General features: G+C 45.5%; 1 protein-coding gene across 4 annotated transcripts in view; it reads right to left on the bottom strand.

Moving 5' to 3' along the window:
- mob2a (MOB kinase activator 2a) overlaps positions 1-21,055 on the bottom strand; it is a 59,099-nt gene that overhangs the window by 5,635 nt on the left and 32,409 nt on the right. For 2 of the 4 annotated variants that reach the window (XM_070830063.1, XM_070830062.1), the window contains exons 2-3: positions 2,120-2,280; positions 416-509 (exon numbers count right to left, since the gene is read on the bottom strand). In XM_070830063.1, the coding sequence (XP_070686164.1) occupies positions 416-509; positions 2,120-2,280 (255 nt within the window). Of the gene's footprint in view, positions 1-415; positions 510-680; positions 833-2,119; positions 2,281-9,730; positions 9,931-21,055 lie in introns of those variants that run through there. The other 2 variants (XM_070830061.1, XM_070830064.1) reach the window with 2 other exon arrangements.

Raw genomic sequence — 21,055 nt, 5'->3', positions numbered from 1 at the left:
ACGCAACAAATAAATAATCAAGTAAATGGGTAAATAGCTGTTGTCTCGACTTTATCTACGGACAGTTTTAAGAGACACAGAAAGAGACAGAAAAATATGTGAACTTATCCTTTAAAAACCCTGCGCTGCAGCAAAGACACAGAAAATGTGACGACACAAATGTGCCGTGCTCGGTGTACCGAAGCTCTGTGGAGTGCATTAAAGCTGCATACTGCACGTTCCAAGATGGACTGTGTGGGTAGTTAACAGGCCCAAATGAACCCGAGTGCACCCTCTGGGTTGTGAGTCGTCCCTCACTCAGCAGGAAAACATCCCTTGATGAATTAACCAATGGGACGCTAGATTTCTGCTAAATAAACCAATGGGCCTGGACAGGTGAGCGATGAATAAACCAAAAGCGGTGGAGATAACTTACGTGTTGCAGGCCGTCATGGCTTGACAGGTGTCCCCGGTGCAGAACTCTGAGATGGTGCTGTACTGCAGGTTGATTAGATTGAAGAATGTTGTTGCTGCGGCAAAGACAAGAGAGAGAGAGAGAGAGAGAGAGAGAGAGAGAGAGAGAGAGAGAGAGAGAGAGAGAGAGAGAGAGAGAGAGAGAGAGAGAGAGAGAGAGAGAGAGAGTCAGTCAGCGTGTGTCGTCTGTTACACTGGGATAAATCACAGTGAGGATGCTCAAATACTTCTGGATTTGCCAGATCGATGTGAATGAATGAGTACGATGGCGCCATTTGTGTCATGTGACGTTCGTCTATGGATGATGAGGACACGCCTACAGTTATGGACACTGCAGTGCATCTGTCACTGAGATCAGTGGGACTGATAATCCATCAGGTCACCACATCCTTCAACAGTGTGGGAGCCTCAGACAAAAACAAAAAAAAGGAAGTTGGCAGGAACTTTGGCATGTATTCAGACAGGTATTTGTAGTGCAGGGAAACTCCCTCACAGCCTGTTACGCTACAAAAACAAAGCATGAGGCAAATCTGGGGTCTATTCAGTGTGACGAACTGTATCTCTCAGCAAAAAATATTTGTTCCATTTGTTAGATGTAAGATCTTTCTGGTATGGTGACACTCATTAAACTGTGTGCCTTTCTTTAAGAATAAATAATAGCCTAAAGCATATTGGGGCAACTGTCAGAGCACATTGTCATTCACTAATTGAAATGGTTTTTATTGGGATTTATTCTTTATGGAACAAACGAGCCCAAGGACACAATTTAAAAGTCGTAGCCCCAACAAGTAGGAAAATATTCAGTGAACACACTGCTGGTTTACACACGTTGGCAGAATTAAATCACTCCAATCATTATTGATTTGGTTCAAATAACTAATTAATCAAAACGTTGCTCAGCCCTAATGTTAGTGTTCAAGCTAAAGCCCAATTAGTGGTGGATACAAGCTGATACAAGCCAGCTTAGAGAATTTTCAATCTCAACACATTAACATGTGAAAACACGTCCCATCTGTTTCACATAACAGTTTTATCAGTCTAAAATAAAAAGGAAAGAAGAATGCTTGTTTTTTTTCCTTTTCCCAGCGAGCACCTGGCTGGTTTGAACACGTAACCAAAACAAAGTCAGGGAGACAGACAAAATACAGAGTCTCATGAGGTCGATTAAGCAGCCAGGCCGCAGTGAGTTTACAAAACTCCAAGAGATGCTCAAGATGAAAACTTTAAAATTTCAATGAGAGTTAAAACACAGCAGTGAAGCTGGCAGTAAATAATGGTGTTTTCAGAAGCTCGGTGTGTGTGTGTGTGTGTGTGTTGTTCCCAGGAACAGGCACAATGCTGTGCCAGGCCTGGATCATGTTAGGGGCCTGGCTCTGTCAGAGCTGCATCTCGGGCACCATTGGCACATCTCGTCATCTCCAGATGACAAGTGCATACCGACTTGGCCAAACAATTCCAAACCCTTGAGGAAAATTTTAAATAAGTTGGAGCAAACACAGAGCGTCGTAAATAAGATAAAAAGCCCCGTTTGGATTTGAACAACAACCATGTTAAATTTCCTTTTACAGGCTTAGTAATTACAGTAGTGGTTTCTGCTGGCCGTTTGAGCCCCTCCTCTGTGCAGCCTGCATAAATGCCGTCACTAACTACCACCACAGTCACTCACTGTTGCTGGCTAGCCATTCGTTGAGGTCTATCTCTCTGGGCAGCACCACCAGCTCCTTGAGGTCAAAGTCCACCACGCGGATTTTTGTGTACTCTAGCTCCAAGTACTGCTTCTTCTCCTCTGCTGGAGGCTTCTTTCCATTCGGCTTCGTCTTCGACTTCCTGCAACGCACAAGAAAAGAGGGAAGGTTAGGGAGCTGCAAATGGCGACAACAGATTGAGGAAATTACAAGGGGAGAGTTCAAAAGAGCCTAAGAGCGATACAAGTGGTATATTTCCTGTAAACAATGGGAGGCAACGTGAGCTCTTTGCTTTCCAGACACGGACATGTGATGCCACTGAGAAACAAAATGTTATGTAGATACATCAACATGAGCTCAGACGCTATAGACACCTGCAACCATAGGCAGCTGAATCTCTTAACTCTTGGTGAAGCTCAGAGACAAGTTACAACGCACACCTAAACAGACCAAACAAAGAGTCCTCTGTTGCTGTACCTGACCCCTGACTCTGACCTCTGACCTGACGTTGGATCTACAGCTTCCACACAGACAGACGTCCCCAGCGCCTTGTACTTCCACTGCTAGTTTTACCATGGAGATGTCATATCACACTCCTCCTGCACTTCCACGGCTGTAACGCTGCCCCCTCCTCATTCTCCTCCGTATCAATGGAGGCAGTGCAATCCGAGGTCAAAGGTTGAAAGGCTTGATACACGAGTGAGACGAAGAAACAGAGGAAGACTTTTTTGGGGCCGTCGTTACAAAATGCAGACTAATGTAATCGACTGCCCAACAAGTCTTCAGGAGTTTGAAAGTTAGAGCTAACTGGATCAGTATTCTGGTCAAAGCTTTCCTCATGCTGTGATGACTCCATTCTTGTTTCAGATTTTTCCCTACAGCTTTATTTCGCTCCGTCTTGGCTCTGGTATTGTTGTTTGGGTTTGTTTAAGGACAAGGGAGTTTCAGTTTGCTCCCTGAATTTATTGTGCTGGTGTTGACCCTCATTTCCGCCCTGTGTTGCACTCAGCCCTTCCATCTACAGTTCTCATCCCTCCTCCGCTGTAACACAATGGTACAGCCGTGTGTTCTTGGCTCTCGCTTTTCCCCCCTTTCCTTCCCGACCACACTCCCAGATCCTCAGTCATTCCCAAAAGACTGCAGCTCCGGCTCCTGGAGTGGCGGGAGCTGTTCAAACAGCACTAATGACGAGGGATCATAAACACTATTTTCAAGCTGCAGCCAAAACCTCCTCTCATGTTCACTCAGGCTCTGCTGCTACTAACACTGGACTTTACTGGAAAGAAGTGTAGAGTGGTGGGGTTTCTGCGGGAAACAGGTTGTACGTTCACAGGCTTAATGCAGCCAGAGATGTCAGAAATAGAGTTTGGGAGGAAGGATTGAGAAGAGAAGGGGGAGTGAGAGCCGAGGGGGAGAAAGGAATGAGGAGAGGAGGTAGATCGACACAGACCCAGCTGATATCCATGGGAACTAATAAACACTTACAAAACATGACAGGACTGTGGAGCACGAGGCCTCTTGGCCAGAGCACCGTGTTCAAAAGCCCTTTGCAGCTTAATTCCCCTCTGCAGGAAGCGTCGCCCTGCTTTCCACCTCAGCAAACAAGGGAAGGCATGTGGATGCACACAGAGCCTGCAGCCCTTTACTTTGTAAATGTTTAAGTTTCCCCCTTTTTACATGCCTGTTTTCGTCTAATTTAGCTGTCAGGAGAAACACTTAGCCGCAGACTGGCTTTAGACCTCCTGTGAGAGTGTTAAGATCTGAAGGATCAACATGTTTGCGGACACACACACACACACACACACACACACACACACACGACACTGCTCAGGTTCTCATTTGTTGGGTAATGATTCATCAAGGTATTCGGCTCTTCCTATCAGGCGGCTCCTGAGCTTTGTTTGGCCTCATTTAAAAACCAAGGACACCACTGATTACACTGCTGGCTAATTATTAATGAGTGATCACTTTCTGTTTCACCTCTTTTCTTTTTCTTTTTACAAAACCTCGTCTTCCTTGCAGGCGTTTCTTTCTGTCCTTTCTACTTCAGGGCTGCATGCTCACCTGTCCAAACAGCCTATTGTTCAGAGTCAGAAGCCTCAGGCCCCACAGTTCCATCCTTGCCCTCTCTTTTCATCTCTTTCTGCCCCTTCCCTTCATCCGTCCCCAACTATTATCCCGTCCCACCAGCTTCCCATGTACCTCTCTCCACGACCTCTACTCTGACTCACATTTTAATTACTGTTCCTTTTTGAAAACTTAAGCCTGTTGTATAATTTGTTTCATTTCTCCTTATCTTTGTCTGCTTCCTTCTCCTCCACCCTTCCTGCTCATGAGGGCACAGACAGATTCATGTGGTCTGTGTGGTTTTGCGCTGTGAGCTACATGTTCCGTCATGTGAAAGAGCTTTACCCAAGGATGGAGCTTCATCCACAGATACCGTCGGCTTTCACAGCTTTTCAAATGCTTTGCTAAGCCCCTCAGAAAAAACTTTCGGTTCTTGTGAAGGGTTCAAGTCGGTTCTCTCGCACCCCCCCCCCCTTTTCCTTTTGAAAACATTCTGTTTAACTGAGCTATTTCCTGCCTCTCTCCCGGTGTAATTTCATCATTTTCCATACAAGAGCCTCCACCACTTCTTGCGAACATTTATGTGGTAAGGGGAGGTGAAATTCTGGAGCCATTAGTTTATTTTAGGATAAAGAAAACTTCCTCTATGCCAACACTCCTCCCCTCATACGTACATAGTCTGTCTTCACTGCCACACACACACACACAGCTTTGTCTGTTCCTGGTAAAGTTCTCCCAGGCAAGTCTTTGCCATAAAAGGCAGCAGATGCCTCTTTCTCCTCTCCAGATCAGCGACAGATCAGGGCAGGCCAGAAGGCACAAGTGGAGGGGAACTGAGGCCAGGGCCAGGCACATGTCTCCAGGCCGAGGGGACAGTCACAGCCTGCCTGGCACCAACAGGAACCAGTCACTGATACAGACGCACCAGGCTTGGTGGAATAACATGAGTCTGCTAAGAGCCATGAGAAAATCACTTGCACAAAACCGATGTTTTCTGAACTTTTCAAGTACAGGCAGAGGGTGTGAAGCAGGAAGACAGACAAGCTGGAGTTTATCTGCAATAAAACACAATAAGGGGATAGGACTGTATGGTCGGGTGATATGGAGGTCAGCGCCGCAGAGCTGAGGACTGACTGGCCTGACAGCTGTTCAACTGCGTCTGTTAACCACTCTCTCTTGTCCCTTTCACTTCTTCCCCAGCAATACCACCTCCCCCACCCCATGGCCGTCTTCACTCACTACCTTTCCTCCTGTACCCCACCACTGACACGCTACGCTGCACACATACACACTCCATGAACACACACTCACACACAAACAAACAAGTCTCTGGCTGTAGCCCCCTCTCCTTTTTCACGGCCGACCCAGCTGGCCACAACAGCTGCGTCACGAGCCTGATCCCACCAGAGAAAGTCCACAAGAAGCGTGTCCTGTCTGGTCTGAGAGAGTGTGTGTTTGTGCCAGCACGTGTGTGTCCAGAAAGTCCTTGTGTGTGCACGCACAGTTCAGTCTTGATTTAAGTGTGTCAAGCATACATCTCTCAGGCCAACACTGGTGCATGTTTCAGCTGCTGTGTGTTAGCTGACTGTGTGCTTGCTGAATACTGAATATGCGAGGTACCAAAATAAACTTTAAGTAAAGAGCCCTCTGGCAGGTACACCACAACTCTGTCTCATTACTAGAGCCTGCTTCCAATTAATACTGGAATCACTCGGGGGCCACATTACAGAGCTGCGCTGGAGAATAAGTTCTGCTACCATTTAGTGTTAAAGCACTTCTCCTTTGGTCTATCCACCCCCACATATATCTTAGTTATCATCTCAACACCAAAACATGCGTCCATCAACACTGACGCTCATGTTAGGACTGAGAAACCAGGAGGTTTTTTTTGTTTTGATTATTGCCGTTGACTTAATAAAACTTAACTCTGAAACCTGTTTAACAAAACCATTGCATGGGAGGAAGTTGCTGTTCCTGCCAAACCCGATATTGCACAACTGTTGCTTGAATTGGTCTACTGGATAGCAGAGGAATCTAACTATTGGCATATGGATGCAGTTAATGTGATATGTGCGGGTGAACAGCACGCGAAACGAAATCCGACACACAACAAAAAGACCTCCTCCAAGACAACTTCTGCTTATGACGATATGAGAAATTGGCTTTAAGTACCACAACTGTAAAAAAAAAAAAAAAAAGAAAAAAAGAAAAGAAAAAATAACAATTTAGGGAGGGCAAGATGATCCCTGATCTAAAATTAAAGGAACTGGCAGTGCAGGCCAAATGCAGTAATAGTAAAGAAAAACTTGATATTCATTTAGATATAAATGTCCTGTAGTTTACATGTGATCTTTCTGAGACAAGAAGAGGCACTCTAAGGTGCAGAGATATGCTTCTCTTGTCACCACATGGCCCTAATACGGTACTGTTTCACTGGAAAGCAACCCGTGTGTTTATGATAAGGATATGAAAGATAACCCACAGGCAACAATCGGAAGTCTGCTCCCCAGGAACACCTGAGAAATCAAACGCTTCTAACTGACCTGACCTTCAAACAAACACCTGATAGGTCAGAGAAAGAATCAATCAAATGTCAAGACGTTGATCCCCCCCTTTGTCAAGTGATTGACAAACCCTGTGTTCAAGGTTTAAGAACTGCAATAAAACATCAATAGGAACAGGATATCGCTCCAATCTCAGCCGATAAGCCTCGAACTGAGTGAATGAACTCTGCCATTTTGTAAAAAGAGAGGCTTCAATCAGGAGGATCGGTTTTCTCTGAGCCTGGCCTCCTGATCTATTTCAGGATTCAAATTGAATAGACTCAATGGCTCTTTTCCCCGAAAAACCACAGACAGAGGAGAGCAGGCAGCCTGAGCACACTAAAGCTAAACCACAGCAGCCATTATGGGGCTAAAAAGAGACTGAGTTAAGGATGGACTAAACCAGAAGTTCAGCCTCGCAGTGCTCATGTCTACAGAGCAACTGCTCTGTCCAAGTTGTACCTGAAGTTTCAGTGTAGTTTTAAAAGCACCGACAGACAAATACTTGTCAGTTTTACTTCTGGAGTGAAGAGATAAGAGGGAAACAAAAACAAAGAGGCACAGCTGCCACCACTTAATCAGTAGCACCACCGGGGGCGTCAGCAGCACTGTAAATCAGTAAATGAGAATTGTAGCCAGGGTGCAGGCCTAAACATGCACACACACAGCTACTGACCCTACCCCAGCACAGTTCTGGCTACCTCCTCTTCCTCTCGTCATCCTGTGCTAAATCCCATTCAGTGGCTCTCAGGCCTGCAGACTACATAAGGACCCCCTGCCAGCACTATAATGGAGCCTCATCAACATCACAACGCACGTGTGTGACAGGAAACGGGGGTTCGGGTTGAGATAAGACCGCACTGCTGGTTAAGCAATTGGCAAATGTAACCTTGCCAGAAGAAGGCTAGCTACTGCGTCGATTTGGCACGATTTCTCTACGCTTGGATCAATCCAACCGTTCCACTTGAATGGTTACTGAATCAAATAGTAAAACAAAGAAGTTAGGCATGTGTATTTGTGGTGGGAGTGTACACCATTTAAGCCAGAAATAGACTTTTCTGAGAAAAAGGCCAAGATTACACAAGGCTACATATTCACTGTCAGGGGACTGGACCATTAACAGTCTAGTAGTCATACCTGCATCCAAGCCAGGGGCATTCAACCTTGCTCCGGAGCAGGAAACTGGTTTTAAGTGGAGCTATAAACAGGTCTACGACCCCCCCCCCCAGCCCCCAAACACACACGCACCCTCATAAAACCCCAAACTATGCATCCTTGTTAAGTGTTTTTTGTTCAACTTTTCCTCAAGACGTCATCAAATTTGTGGAAACCCCCTTTTGTCACTTCCACGCAAATAGATAAAAGGTGTGTTTCCTTGGTAAGCAGCTGATTTCTTAAGTCAAGCAGTTTAGTTTGGCAGTAAAAAGGAGCAGCAGAACTTGTCTCTACCTGTCACGGCTCTTGCAACAGACATAACAATACACTGTACAATAACACTCTCCGGCTACGTCCATTACATCCTGCTTACAATCTGTTAAAGAGATCCTAAGATGGTAGGCACTCTCCCTCACTATCACCCTTCGCATCTTCACACATGACAATAGACTTTTGAGGCATGTGCCCTGTGGGCTGCTGCCTGGAAACACACCTGTCCCACGACTTGAAAGGTAAGGGGAAACTTCACTAATGCACCAACGGGCCGCTATGTCCCCTGGAGGAACCCACTCATAATGACTTCATGTCCTCCACACATGACACAGACAGGGTAAACACACACATGGAAACTAGGTTAATATTTGCCTTATTCACTGCCGCTGTTACATGGGTATTTTTCTTTGCATTGATTCTCCACAGAGATTAATCATGACTGGGGTTGTTGTTGTTTGTGCCACTGTGTTTAATGCACTGTTAACACTCTTATTTGGGTCACGCATTCTTTAAGTCTAACGTCTTCTCTGTGATATTACGGCCTTTAGATGGCTGTTAGAATAAGTGATTTGTAGAGCACATTAAATATGGGTCAAAATCGTTTCCATTAAGAGAAAAATAACTAACGTGTTAACCGTAAAAACTGTGAAATAGCAAACAATCAGATGCATGTACTTTCAGTTCTAGTCCTACATTATCTATTTAGTCAATTTCCACCAACATTTAATCTATAGCCTTGGGTGTAAATGAGATATTGGGATTAAGATGAAAAAGTCGTCCATACTCCGTCCTGACCACATTCTGCTTCTTTATCAATTTCTAATAGAAACAAAAACAGTTTTCATTTGACCTCTGTGATTTAAAAGAATTTCCTCCTTAAGCTGCCTATGCTAAGACGTTAACAGGCGCCTTAAATCATTTATTAGACTAGATGAGGAGACAGTGTCACATTTCTCTTGCTCTTGTTGAGTCTTGTTAGTGAGAGCTGCAGGAGGAATGAGGCGTTCAGGCTGCATGTGCCCCCCCATACCCCCCCCCCCTCTCAGTCACCACCGGCTGGTAAATTGCTGTGACCCCGGAACCAGAGGGTCCCAATACTTCTGTAATTACTGCTCAGATGAGACAGCTACTTATCTTTCAAACAGAGCTGTAGAGGCAGAGGAGAGGAGACACTAACACAAGCTACTGGCTGCTCCGTTGCTTAAACATCAGCATACGCACGGCGTAGCTTTACGTTTTCAGTTTATAATCGCAATTAAAGTCACTGGACGTCTGTAACAATGTAGTAACACTGTTAAAGATGTATTATGTCGGGAGAAAAAATAATGCAAACATACAGTCAGCGAGGTTTATGGTGCGTGCGGAGAAAGCAGCATATGCGATGTATCGACAGAAGTACGACATTATATATATATATATGTGGACTGTCCGGCTCTATCGGTCAGTCGAAGCCTTGTACTAACATAAAAATGCCACATGTACAGTAGAGGCTCGACTCGAAGTTATTAGCACACACACCAATTTGTCGGGTTAAAGTAAGCGTGGAGTTTTTACCTTAGTACTTTGCCGACTGCCTGAAGCACCATTTTGCAACTTAGTCCGTTTTTGGAGTTTCTCTGAGAGTGCATGTCCGTCTTATCTCCGGGAAAGGAGCAATAGTCTCCCACCATATCTTAAAACATGAAGATATGATGTCAGAATATCTCCCCTTCGGGTGTCTCACATGCGCTGTGTCCGGCCCAGACGGGATTTGGTGTGTGTGTGAAACTCTGACTCGCTGCACGGCAGCAGAAAGGAAAACTTTGTGAGGACTTTCACAGAGGGCCCGCCTCCTCTGCCCCTCTCGGCCAATCAGAGAGGAGGACCGGGGCTCGGTGGGCGGGCCGTGGTGACGCCACAGTCTGCCCATGTGGACGTGGTCCGTCCGTCTCCCTGAAGTGTAGTTGCAATGTAACAACAGGTGGTCGACCAGTTACCGAGTAGAGAGGTGCTGCTAGATTTTATGAGCCTACTGCGCCAGTTTACATGAGCAGGGCCTTTACAATGACTAAATAAATAAATACTATTATTATTATTAGCAGCAGAGAGAAAAACAGTGCAGTACAGTAGTAATGTATTACTCATAGTGTATCAGTTTATCAGCCCCAACAATCCTCCAGCAATCAGTCTTGACCACACGTGGGTTTCTCTCATATAGGAAACATCTAAACACAAAACAATGTAAGAGGGAATGATAGAGTCATCACACAACTTGTAATCTTTTCCCCCCCATTCAGAATAACACATATTTTGTCACTATAAATGCAAGTTGGCAAACTAATCTGCTCGAGGACTGTGAGATGTGGTTGAAAGCTCCAGAAAAGGCTAGTAATTAGAGCATGACTCTAAAAGGACTCTTATATCTGGCTAAAGTTAGTTTGAGCAGTGCAGCTCACACACAGCCTACAGGTAAAAATGTGTGTACTGTCACAGCGTGTCACTACTTCGGCGTGAGATCTGTCGCTGGGTGATGCGCGGCGTTTAAGCAGGGACTGTGGGGTGACATTCCTCCTGTTGATTGTGAACTTCACCTGGAGTCCGGCTATGGCAGTCTGGCAGCAGTCAGGCGTGTTCAAACATGTCAAAGCTGAGGAACCACTGAGGGAATCAAACAAAGCCTGTTTGAGAGCCAAAGGCAGATTCATAAGAATATCTAAAGGTTTCTGTGTGTGTCTGTTGGCCGTGGCTTTGTACCCGAGGGAACTGTTTGCAACAATAATTTTAGAAAATGTATATTATGGAGATGATTTGAGGCATGAGTATGATGTAAATTCTAATTAAATTGTCAACACAGAGCCAACAACACCTAAGTACAAAATGAGCAACAGGAAATGAACACTGAACATTTGGAGCTTTGCGACTCATGAGAAGATTACAAGTCGTGTTTTGGAGCCATCATTCCCTCGCCCGTCTTCCCTCTAATTAGTGCCTCTCAACAAAAGTCTTTTCTTACTCTCTTGTCTATTGCTCTCTTCACACATTTCTCCTCCCTTTCTTGGTTTGTCTTTAGTTGCCTCTCCCTCTCATTGTCTCTCCCTCTCCTCAACAAGTCTTGTTTTTCCTCTCCGTCTCCTCAGACAAAACGTGCGGGGCCTCGGTGGGCTCCAGATGTGAGAAATACTGAACCAGCTGGCTGCTGCAGCATGGACGTACACAAAGACACGCTAATCTATGGGATCTGTGGAGCTATGTGCACTCCTTGCATGTGGGTGGGTAGCTGAGTGAGGAAGATAAAAGAGGCTGTGAGGGTGTCGTGTGCGTGGACTGTGTTTACATGCTAGTATATATGGGAGTGTGTAATTTGCATGTGCAAAGGTGTGTGTGTAGTGTCTGCAGACGTGCCAGAGAAGCGTGTTTACTGTGGACTGTTGGACCGTCTGAGGCGCTGCTTGTTTACGTTTAGGAGCCCCTATGTGATCCACGGAAACGATCTGAAAGAATCAAAGGGACAGACAGAGGGTCTGACGGGCGCCTCTCAGCTCCCTCATCCTAAACGACTGACTGCTCTCCGGCTCACCGCACCAGGAGAGCGCTCCGACTGGGGTTTGGTGGGTGGAGTTGGGTGATCCAGGGACCCAATGAGTGGCTCCTACTTTGGTGAGGAGCAGGGGTGAGGGGAGAGAGAGAGGGACCAGAACAGGACACTGACTTTTCCCCTGGCGCTAAATATAGCATCAGCCTGCCTGGCCAGGCCCATAAAGAATACAGAGAACAGAGCAAAGACGGGAGGGGAGGGGGATCGTGCCATATGTGTGTGTGATAGAGTGTGTGTGTGCGGGTATGCACAAATAAGTGAGCAGCTTAATCACTGCCTGTAAGCAGGTGAGGCGATACTGGGACCTTTAACCAGGTGTACGGTGTCTGTCTGTGCTGGGGTGGCTCTGGTATATAGAGCTGAGTAGACAAAGTCAGTACGTTTTTTGATAGTGACAGAAATGTGTCCACAACACTGAATATGGAAAGTTCTTGTACAACTGCTTGAGCTTAGACAACATGTATTATTTGAGAACTTTGTCCTCTTTTGTAGAAATAAAAAAAAAAGGGTTTGTAGATAATTAAGGTATCTAAAAAAAAAACAAATTTGGGCTTCTATCAGGTCAAAAATGAACAACACCCACTGCTATGCACAGCACTGTTTATAATACATGCTATAATAGAGTTATGTGATGTATAATAGTGTAAAATTGTTGTTATAGTTGATCCATGAAGTGCTCAATGCTTTCTGTGACCACCCAGAAGAAAGCAGTTTTGTTGCTGCAATGGGAATCCCGTGCTCAGGGAAACTTTCCATCAATTTCCCTCTAACTATTGGATCCGTGTGGTCGCTGAAAATAGAAGACATCCATTCAAGTTTAGTGGGGCTTGTCCTGGGCCTCATACTTTCACCGTTGAGAAAGTTTGGACAAAGTGTCTCAAAGAGCCAAGCATGAAAGTTAAAGAGCAGGTGATCTTTCTTTAGTTAGATGGAATATGTGGTCAGAAATGTAGTCCGTGTCGTGTGAGAGCAGGTGGAGACAGAAGGTGCCACTGAACTGCACAAGTTGGACACGCTTATGCAACGTCTGACGTGTATGGAAAGCAGCGGACACATTCCATTGTCTGGCAGACAGAGGTTTACTATTATTTCTAACGTCACAGTCACCCTCCCATTCCACCACGCAGACACGACATGGCATCACTCATCCCACCGCCACCTGCTCCTACTAAACCAGATGTTGCTGAAAAGCACCGATCACTGGCACCACGTATACCCAGCCTCTTACATTTTCATTTCATTAAACACAACTCACTACAACGAAGGGAGAAGAAGTAGTAAAGGCAGGTTATGGAAACATTATGACGTCAATGGCCTTGTGACTGATGGATGAGTTAAGCCTTTATCTCATGAGTGAAGAAATAACAATAAGCAAAATGAAGACAGCAATGACTGATCAGACCAACAGATAGCACAAGGAAAATAAACACAGTCATGACGTTACAAAGCATCAGGTAGGAAGAGGTCCTTTGTTGGAAGAAGAAGGCTACATTTGAATATTAAAAACTCAAGATCAACACTGGTGTAAGTTTTAAACATAACCGATAAATGACAGACACACTGGACTGTTAACGCTACACAGAAACCTAAATAAGACCCTTAAAAAGCAAAGCAGTGGCAAATTTTGGACCAGGTGCGTCTGCCTGCACTGCTCTTTTCACCACTGAGAGATGGATGGCAGGCCCAACAGGTTGGGTCTGAAAGTCAGCGGACATTCCACCTATTTGAGACAAAGAAAACACTGATTCCAGGCCAGCAGTAGATGAGTCACAACCGCAGCAGATGCGCCTTGGGGCCTGGCAACAGCTCAGTCCCGTCCCCACGGAAGCAAATCTCTAGCCAATCATAGCTCGGGTCCAAATAACAGACAGGACAGGCGCCCAATCCTGTTAAAACCAAAATGAATAAATATAAATCAGAGCAGTTCCAAGTTACTCTGTAAGACCTTCAATTGGCGTGGCGTTCCGGGTGTGTGGGAGTGGTGTAGCATGTTTAGGTAAGGTCTTAGTCAGAGAAAACAGTGCAGACTGAAGGTTTTTAGTGCCAGAGGGTTTTCTATAGGCCCGGATAAAGGTCAGCAGGGCCAGGAGACACTCGGCACACTGAACCCAGTGACCTACCCTGTAACACAAACCTCCACAATTAGACAAGAGGAGCGATTCTGCTGCCACAGCTAGGAAAATGACAAGAAAACACTATCTGCCTGCCACCTTCTCCTTCTAAAAAAAAAAAAAGACCATAGAAAAGGCGGATTAGCCATTCTAAGTCCTGTAACCAACTTCACCTCTTTACCCTCCAATTGCAGAGTATGTGTGGCATGTATGAAGCGTCTGTGCATGTGCAGACAAAATCTAGGCCAGATTATGTAGCATCAAATCTGGTCGAGCCAAACTCTTTTTCGTCGTGCCTCTACGGTGAAGAGCTCCCACCTCCTCTTTACAGGACGCTCCTGTCATATTCACTGTGCATTAAGCACCAATGCCGTTATGACCAATGTGCGGGCATTTTAGGGGCATTTTCCAAAAGTGGACCAAATATCTCCAGTTCTTGCCCATCTGCTTTTCTTTGACCTGTTCTCTCCATTCCTCCTTCATGGCCTTGAAGTCCTTGTTCTCTCCTTGCATGTGCGCTCTTTTCCTCCCCGTCTTCATCTCTGCTCCTGCATTCTTGTAGGGGAAGGGCTGCATGCAAAGACATGCCATCGCTCTCTGCGCACACTGCCTGGCTAAACAAAAGGAGAGAAGAGCAACACGAAGAGTGCGCTAAAGGAGGTCAAGAGCAGGAGATCCAAGAAGCATGGCTCTCAGTTTGGTCTGACTTGGCTTGTTTGGAAGGCAGATATGTGCACTTCATGAGCAAACATATTAGGGTTTAACTTCATGCTCTATTTACAGCAGCAACGGCACAAAGGGAAACTACTCGACTGCCTAATTGACAAAGCACGCATAAGCCAATTAGAGATCAGGTTTGCATTTTGAAATGTTTAAACTGTTTCTGCATATTTTCTGGAACTGGGGCGATATCAAAAAGGAAGAGAGTAGACAAGTGTGTTTGAAAGACAGGAGGCCATGTTCTGACTGGTTTATGACTGAAGGAAGAAAAGGATTAGCAAGATGGAAGACAGGAGATGAGAAATACCAGACTCGTGTCCAGACGTTCATAAATCATCATCTCCATGGATACTGCTTAGATTAACCGCCATCATATCAGCAGGAATGGGCCAGAGTGGAATATGAAGAGGAGAGAGGGATGAAATGGGAGAAGGCAATGGACGAGGAGGAAGGAAGCAAGGCCGAGGGAGCAGTTGAGATTAGTAAAGCGAGAGGGGTGAAGAGAGGGCAACAGAGGAGCGGGGAAGTGAAAAACAGAGAGAGAGAAAGAAGGAGGGCGATTGAGAGTAATAACAGAAGTTTGGATGAGAGGAGTGGAAGAGTTTGGCTCAGTGTGGGAGGTTGTCACAGCATGCCCCGGCAGCCAACTGCACTCCTCCTCCCTACATTCCTGAGCAGGGGAGAGTCTCTATCCATCCTGTAATTCGCCACCTGGGCAGCCAAGCACCTGTCTTCAAAGTCTAAGAGCGCTCACGCAAACACCAGGGGCGTACCTGTGAGCCCAAAGGCTCAGGTGCAAGATCTAATGGTTGATGAACTGAGAGAGTGCCAAGGTTACTGTTTAAAAGGTCAAGGTGGGACACAGACAGGTGAGGTATCCGACCCGTGGAATAACCTGTGACTTGCTGTCGCATCACAGGTGTTCATAGCAGGACCAGAATGTGACTGTGCCCTCAGGCCGGCAGGTAAAACAGAGATGTTAATGAGGCTTTCCATCTTGCTAATGACTGCAGATCTGTGTGGCAGATTCCATCACGTGCTCAGTGCCAGATTAATCACATGACAAAAAGAGTGGAGACAAGGCGGGAGCAAGGAACCCATCACTGCCATGTGGTAAGAGGGTTCAAGATAATGCGAGTACATGGAGTTCATTCTTCACTTTGAAAACAGGATAAGAGAAAATATTCTCACCACACGGTCCATTTAGTAGCTGTTCTGAAGCTTGTGATCAGACAGCATGATATTTATCAGCAAGCAGGTGGAGTTTGCCCAGGTTTCCTTTTTTCACAGCACGTAAAGGACACATAAATGTTGGCTCAGAAGCTGATAGCTATGGTGATTTGAGGTTTTTATACTTACAATTAAGCTATAAACATAAGTGTGGGTGTGTGCACGTGTTGTGCCTTGTGTGTGCTGCAGGAAGAAACAGAAAAGGTTCCCCAAAGCTACGCGCCTTCCCAGAACTCTAATAAATGTCAAAAAAGGAAAAGAATGTGGCTTTTCCTGGGAAGACTATGATAACCTTGGCACTGACGCTAGGGCGCACGCACACACACACACACACACACACACACACACTCCCAAGAGCAGGTAGAATTCTGAACATTTCTAAACCAAACCAAAACATTATCTACAGATTACAGCTCCAGTGTAACAACAGTGCACAGGGTGGTTTGGCTGTAGGACTTGTGAGAAAAGAACATTCCTTGTTTCACACACACACACACACACACACACACACACACAAAAGGTGTGAGCAACACTGCCACCTGCTGGCACAAAATGTAGGTGTGCACGGTTTTCACATCAGGTGAGTGAGGTCAAACACACAACCTTTTGAAAACTACAGAGCAACAACCTGACTCCGGAGGGAAACTTAGAGTGAGCAGAAAGCTGAGAGCAGGCTAGATCACCATGAACAGTACCCACCCTCGGAAAAGGCCTCTCACTGCAGACATTGTCTGAAACTTACACAACCTCACTGCTAGACTGACTTTTCCATTCCACTTTTCCATTTCAGGTTTTATAATAAAGGGTGTGGATGGTCTATGTGTGTGTGTGTGTGTGTGTGTGTGCTTTCTGTGACACTTGACACCAGTAGTATGCCGACCCTACAGACGCCTGCACCCTTTGAAGACTGTAAAACTTAATGAGTTACTTTCCACTACTGGTGTGGTTCAGTAACCTGAAGACCATAAAGAAAGTGTGAAAAATGAAAATTTACATGAAGCAATTATTCAGTTCAAACAGCCGGGCGAGGAGGAGTGAGGTTTGGGGCCAAGGAGACGGGAGTTTGTGACGTAAACGAAGAGGTGCGAGGAGTGCGGTGGTCAAACATACGCCACCATTTGCTCAGGAGCACAAGAGGTAGTCTGTGTGTGTGAGAAAGAATAAGGTGGAGAGGGCTGAGCACCGGAGAAAGATCGTCATGGAATCGGGGATGGATAGGGGGAGGGAGCGAAGAGGAGGTGGCGGGAAAAGGTTGGGGTAGCGCCCATGTTTGCACAGGATGTGTGTATGCGGGGTGGGGTATGACGGGGTAGGCCGTGGGGCTTAAGGGGGAACAGAGCTCTCTTTTCATGGTCCTGAGAGGCAAAAAAATAAACGTAAAACAAACAACAAAACCAGAGAGGAACACCAGCATGGATTTCTATCTGAGGGGAAGAAGCCCTCAGTTACAGCAGCAGAGCAGCACGACACTCTCACACTGTACAACAGCTCTGACAGGCCAGAATGTGAGGCACAAAAATCAGGCTCCTCTAACACCATTATCAAATAGGTGACAGCACAGTTAGGCTGCATAAGTTAAGTGATGGCTCTTGAGGAGATGGGAGAGAACCAAAGTACATAAAGTCAGCACTGTAGAGACTGCTGGTGACTCCTAAACGCAAGTGATGCAGAGATAAGGAGGAGGGTGTGGGGCTTTTGGGTGGCTTTCTGTTTTCTGCTCCAAGGTTGTGCATGCCCGCCCTGATCCAGCTCATTAACTCCTAAGTGAGGGCATTTAGTCACAGATTTCCTAACGAGGGGAATGTGGATGTAGCTTACAGCTCTTCCCAGAAAAGACTCACACCAACAAACACACAAGGAGAGACTCGAATGTACGGAAAGTTCCTTTAGTTTAGTTTAGTTGGTGTTGAGTGACTGCTGGATGTCGAGCAGACACAGTTCCTCTCTGCTCCCACACATCACTGAGTCAAACAGAGTGTGGCAAATAACATGAGGCAACTATGCGAAGAATGTGTAAAATTTGTTTTACATAAAGAAAGGTATGGGACAGCGTCACACAGAAGCCAACCTGCATTTAAATCAAAGAAGCCATCTTGTCAGCAGAAATGTTTAAGATTCAAAAGCCAGCTGATAAGATCAACTCGCTGCCTACAGAACACAAGTCAAATCGCATTAGTCCGCTTCCTAACACACAGCAGTCTGTTTCTAGGTACATTACATAACTTGTGCATTCTCTCGGCCCGTGAGATGCAAACAACAGATGGAGACGAGAGGTGAAAGGAGAGGTATGACGGGAGCCCTTTCCCATGGGCAACGTCTCCATTTCCTGCAACAGCAGACAGAACAACTCCATCAGACTGTCTGGCATGTGAGCGATGGGTAATGTTGGCGTTTTTTTCAGTTGGTGATTTGTTATTTCACCACAGCCGATAGGCCAATGCCCCGTTTGCTCTTTAACCCTGAGAACATGGAACATGGCTGCTGACCAATATAAGTAAACAAGTTGTACAGATCGATGCTCTTTCACTTCCTATTTGGATCTTAGGCTTCTGTTCATTGCGATCTGAATACCAAATTTTCATTGTATAGTATAGCAGCCCCTTGTAGTATAGTACAGTATAGTGGTTCATATAACTTTTGTACAGTTGACACTACAATCTGACACTTATTTTAAATCAGGGTTTTTGTATTTCAAAGTTATTTCAATAAACAGGGTCACATTGTTTTACTTTAAAAAAAAATAATTTTTAAAAAGTTGGTCTGGTTGAAACAAAAAAATTAAAAGTTCCACTCTTGTCCACGAATTGTGCTGTTGTATTAGACTGGACATGAGTGAGTGAAATCAGGCTAAAAAAAAAAAAGCAAAAACACTGGTATACATTAAACAAAATAGAATAACTTTTTTCTTGGGTAAATAAATATGTACTAATGTTAATTCCTTAAGGATCAAAGTTTAAATGTATTCTTCCTTTCCCGTGTTTCCCCTGTCATCACATTTCCTTTGAATCTTCCATTTCGCAGAATGACACGGGCTTCTGAGAAAGCACTCATGTCTGTGCACCTTCTCATCCCGTTCCTAACACCTTTCTCCACAGTTGTGAGTGTGCAAACATTATGTATCCGTAAGCTCTAGCGTGTTTTGTACAGTAGCTGTTATCTCCGGAGAGCATCACTGGAGCCGTCACAGCAGCAGAGGGTCTCTGAGAGTCTGATTGGCTCTAAAAAAAAAAAAAAAAAACAGCCAAGTCAAATCTGCTGCTGTGCTTATCACAACAACCGCACGGTCAAACGGAGAGAACAAGGACATGTTCAGAGAAAAGTACAGCCAGTGCCTCCCTGCGCGCACGCACACACACACACACACACACATATTAAAATTGATTAGTGCTGGTTGCATATTCTCAGAGTACCACAGTTCACAAGGTGCTTGATTAAACTTTCATCAAATACACACACATATATTATCTTTTATCCAATAAAAATGAAAAAAAACACCAGTCAGTTGTCCATTCTGTTTTGTATAAACAGTAATGACAGAAACAGAATAACAGGTTACAAAAGTTAAGAAAATAAAACTTCCTTATTGTTCAAGGGTGTTAGTTTACCTCAAAAATCCAAGCAAGCAAAAAAAGAAAAAACAAAACATAATTCACCCCTGATGACTAGACGAGATCTCGCCACCATCTGATAGCAGAGGAAACTCTGGTCCATTGTGAGAGTCTGATTAACACTGGGCGTGGATGAAGGCGTAGGAAGTGCTGGTGGTCACACCCAGGATTGGGCAAAGAGGTGAAGAGATGTGACTGAAGGAGGCCAACAAATTAACAAACCAAAAACCAATCGGGTGGAAAATATGAGCAGTCAGTGCTCCCTGCAGGAAGGTCTGGTGAGTGCACCTCTGTGTGAATTTTAATCTCTAATCGGCTTAGAGGTGCTCAGAGTACCTTAGTTAATGCGAAGAAGCAGCACCTCTACTGCCAAGACAGGAAGTCTGATCTCTCCAAGGAAGATACTTGGAAGGGAGGTGGGGATGATTTAACCACCAGCACCGCTCCTCATGGACATCCACCCATAACAACAACAACACTGTCACCAAACAACAGCAGTGCTGGTTAGCCCACAGCAAGTCCCATAACACAGCGCAGCGACAACACACACGGCCGTGGGCTGGGTTGAACTTTTTATTTTTATTTTTTAGAAAGAATGCGCTCCACCCAAAGGCTCCTCTTTTAGTAATTAATCATGACAGCAGATCATGTAGGGATGTCAGCAAATATCAGTCTCTCTGGGCTAATCAGCGAAAAACAGACAGTGTGTACGTGTTTTGCGGGGTTGAGGAGGGGTAAAGGTAGAGATGTGTTGTCAAGCAAGACACGGCGATGGCGTCACGTGTTTCTGTGTCGCGGCCACAACAGAGAGAGAGGAAGGGGCGTACTAGTGAGGGGGGAGCTTGGAGACAAAGAGAAAGGGCAGCAAATGTTATGGAAATTCCTGGACAACGCCATTCGTGTTTTGTTTTGTTTTTTGCTCCTTGAGGGCATTGCTGAGATGACAGTGGAACCGCAGCAAAACTCTGCACTTTGTCAGAGACTGGCATGGAGGAAATATTAGAGCATGTCCCCGTCGGCCTGCCGAGAGGGAAAAGACGTACAAAAACATGCATACACAATCCTAATGAGTCACTCAAACACTCACAAGAGAAACAATACTATTACATGTATCTACTGGCTGACTTTTTTTTTTTTTTTTTTTAAACACCCTCTCCAACACACGTGCTACTAAACAAAAAGCAAGCCTGTCGCCTACAGATGGTGCATCAATGGCTGAGGGAAGGAAGTGGGCGGAGGCAGCTGCTGCTGCCGGTGTCAGAATGGGAAAATAAAAGAGAGATGGATAGAAAGGAGACAGAGGAGAGGTCAAATCAATAGATGTCCTCAGAGCAGCGAGAGAAGGGATGTGTGTGCCCCCCCACCACTGCTGCCGCATGGCATCAGGTCACTGACGACTGCTGATGTTCACATTTTCCTCCGCAGATGTATCGCATCTAACCGTAAAGGGTGAGCTGTGGTGGGAACAATATAATCCGATCCGTTTATGAGCAAGAGATGAGATCAGCAGTTCTTAACTCTATGAAGCCGAGCATGTGAGCGCGTGTCTGTCTCCTCGCCAGATGATTCAGGTGTAAACAAGCCTCTGATTGGCTGGAGCTAGAGGAGTAACTGGCTCCCACCTGGGAAGAAGAGC

This window comes from Pempheris klunzingeri, chromosome 5, assembly GCF_042242105.1.
Source record: "Pempheris klunzingeri isolate RE-2024b chromosome 5, fPemKlu1.hap1, whole genome shotgun sequence".
Taxonomy (NCBI): domain Eukaryota; kingdom Metazoa; phylum Chordata; class Actinopteri; order Acropomatiformes; family Pempheridae; genus Pempheris; species Pempheris klunzingeri.
Note: the sequence above shows the minus strand (reverse complement) of the source record. Positions and strands in the feature narration are given on the sequence as shown.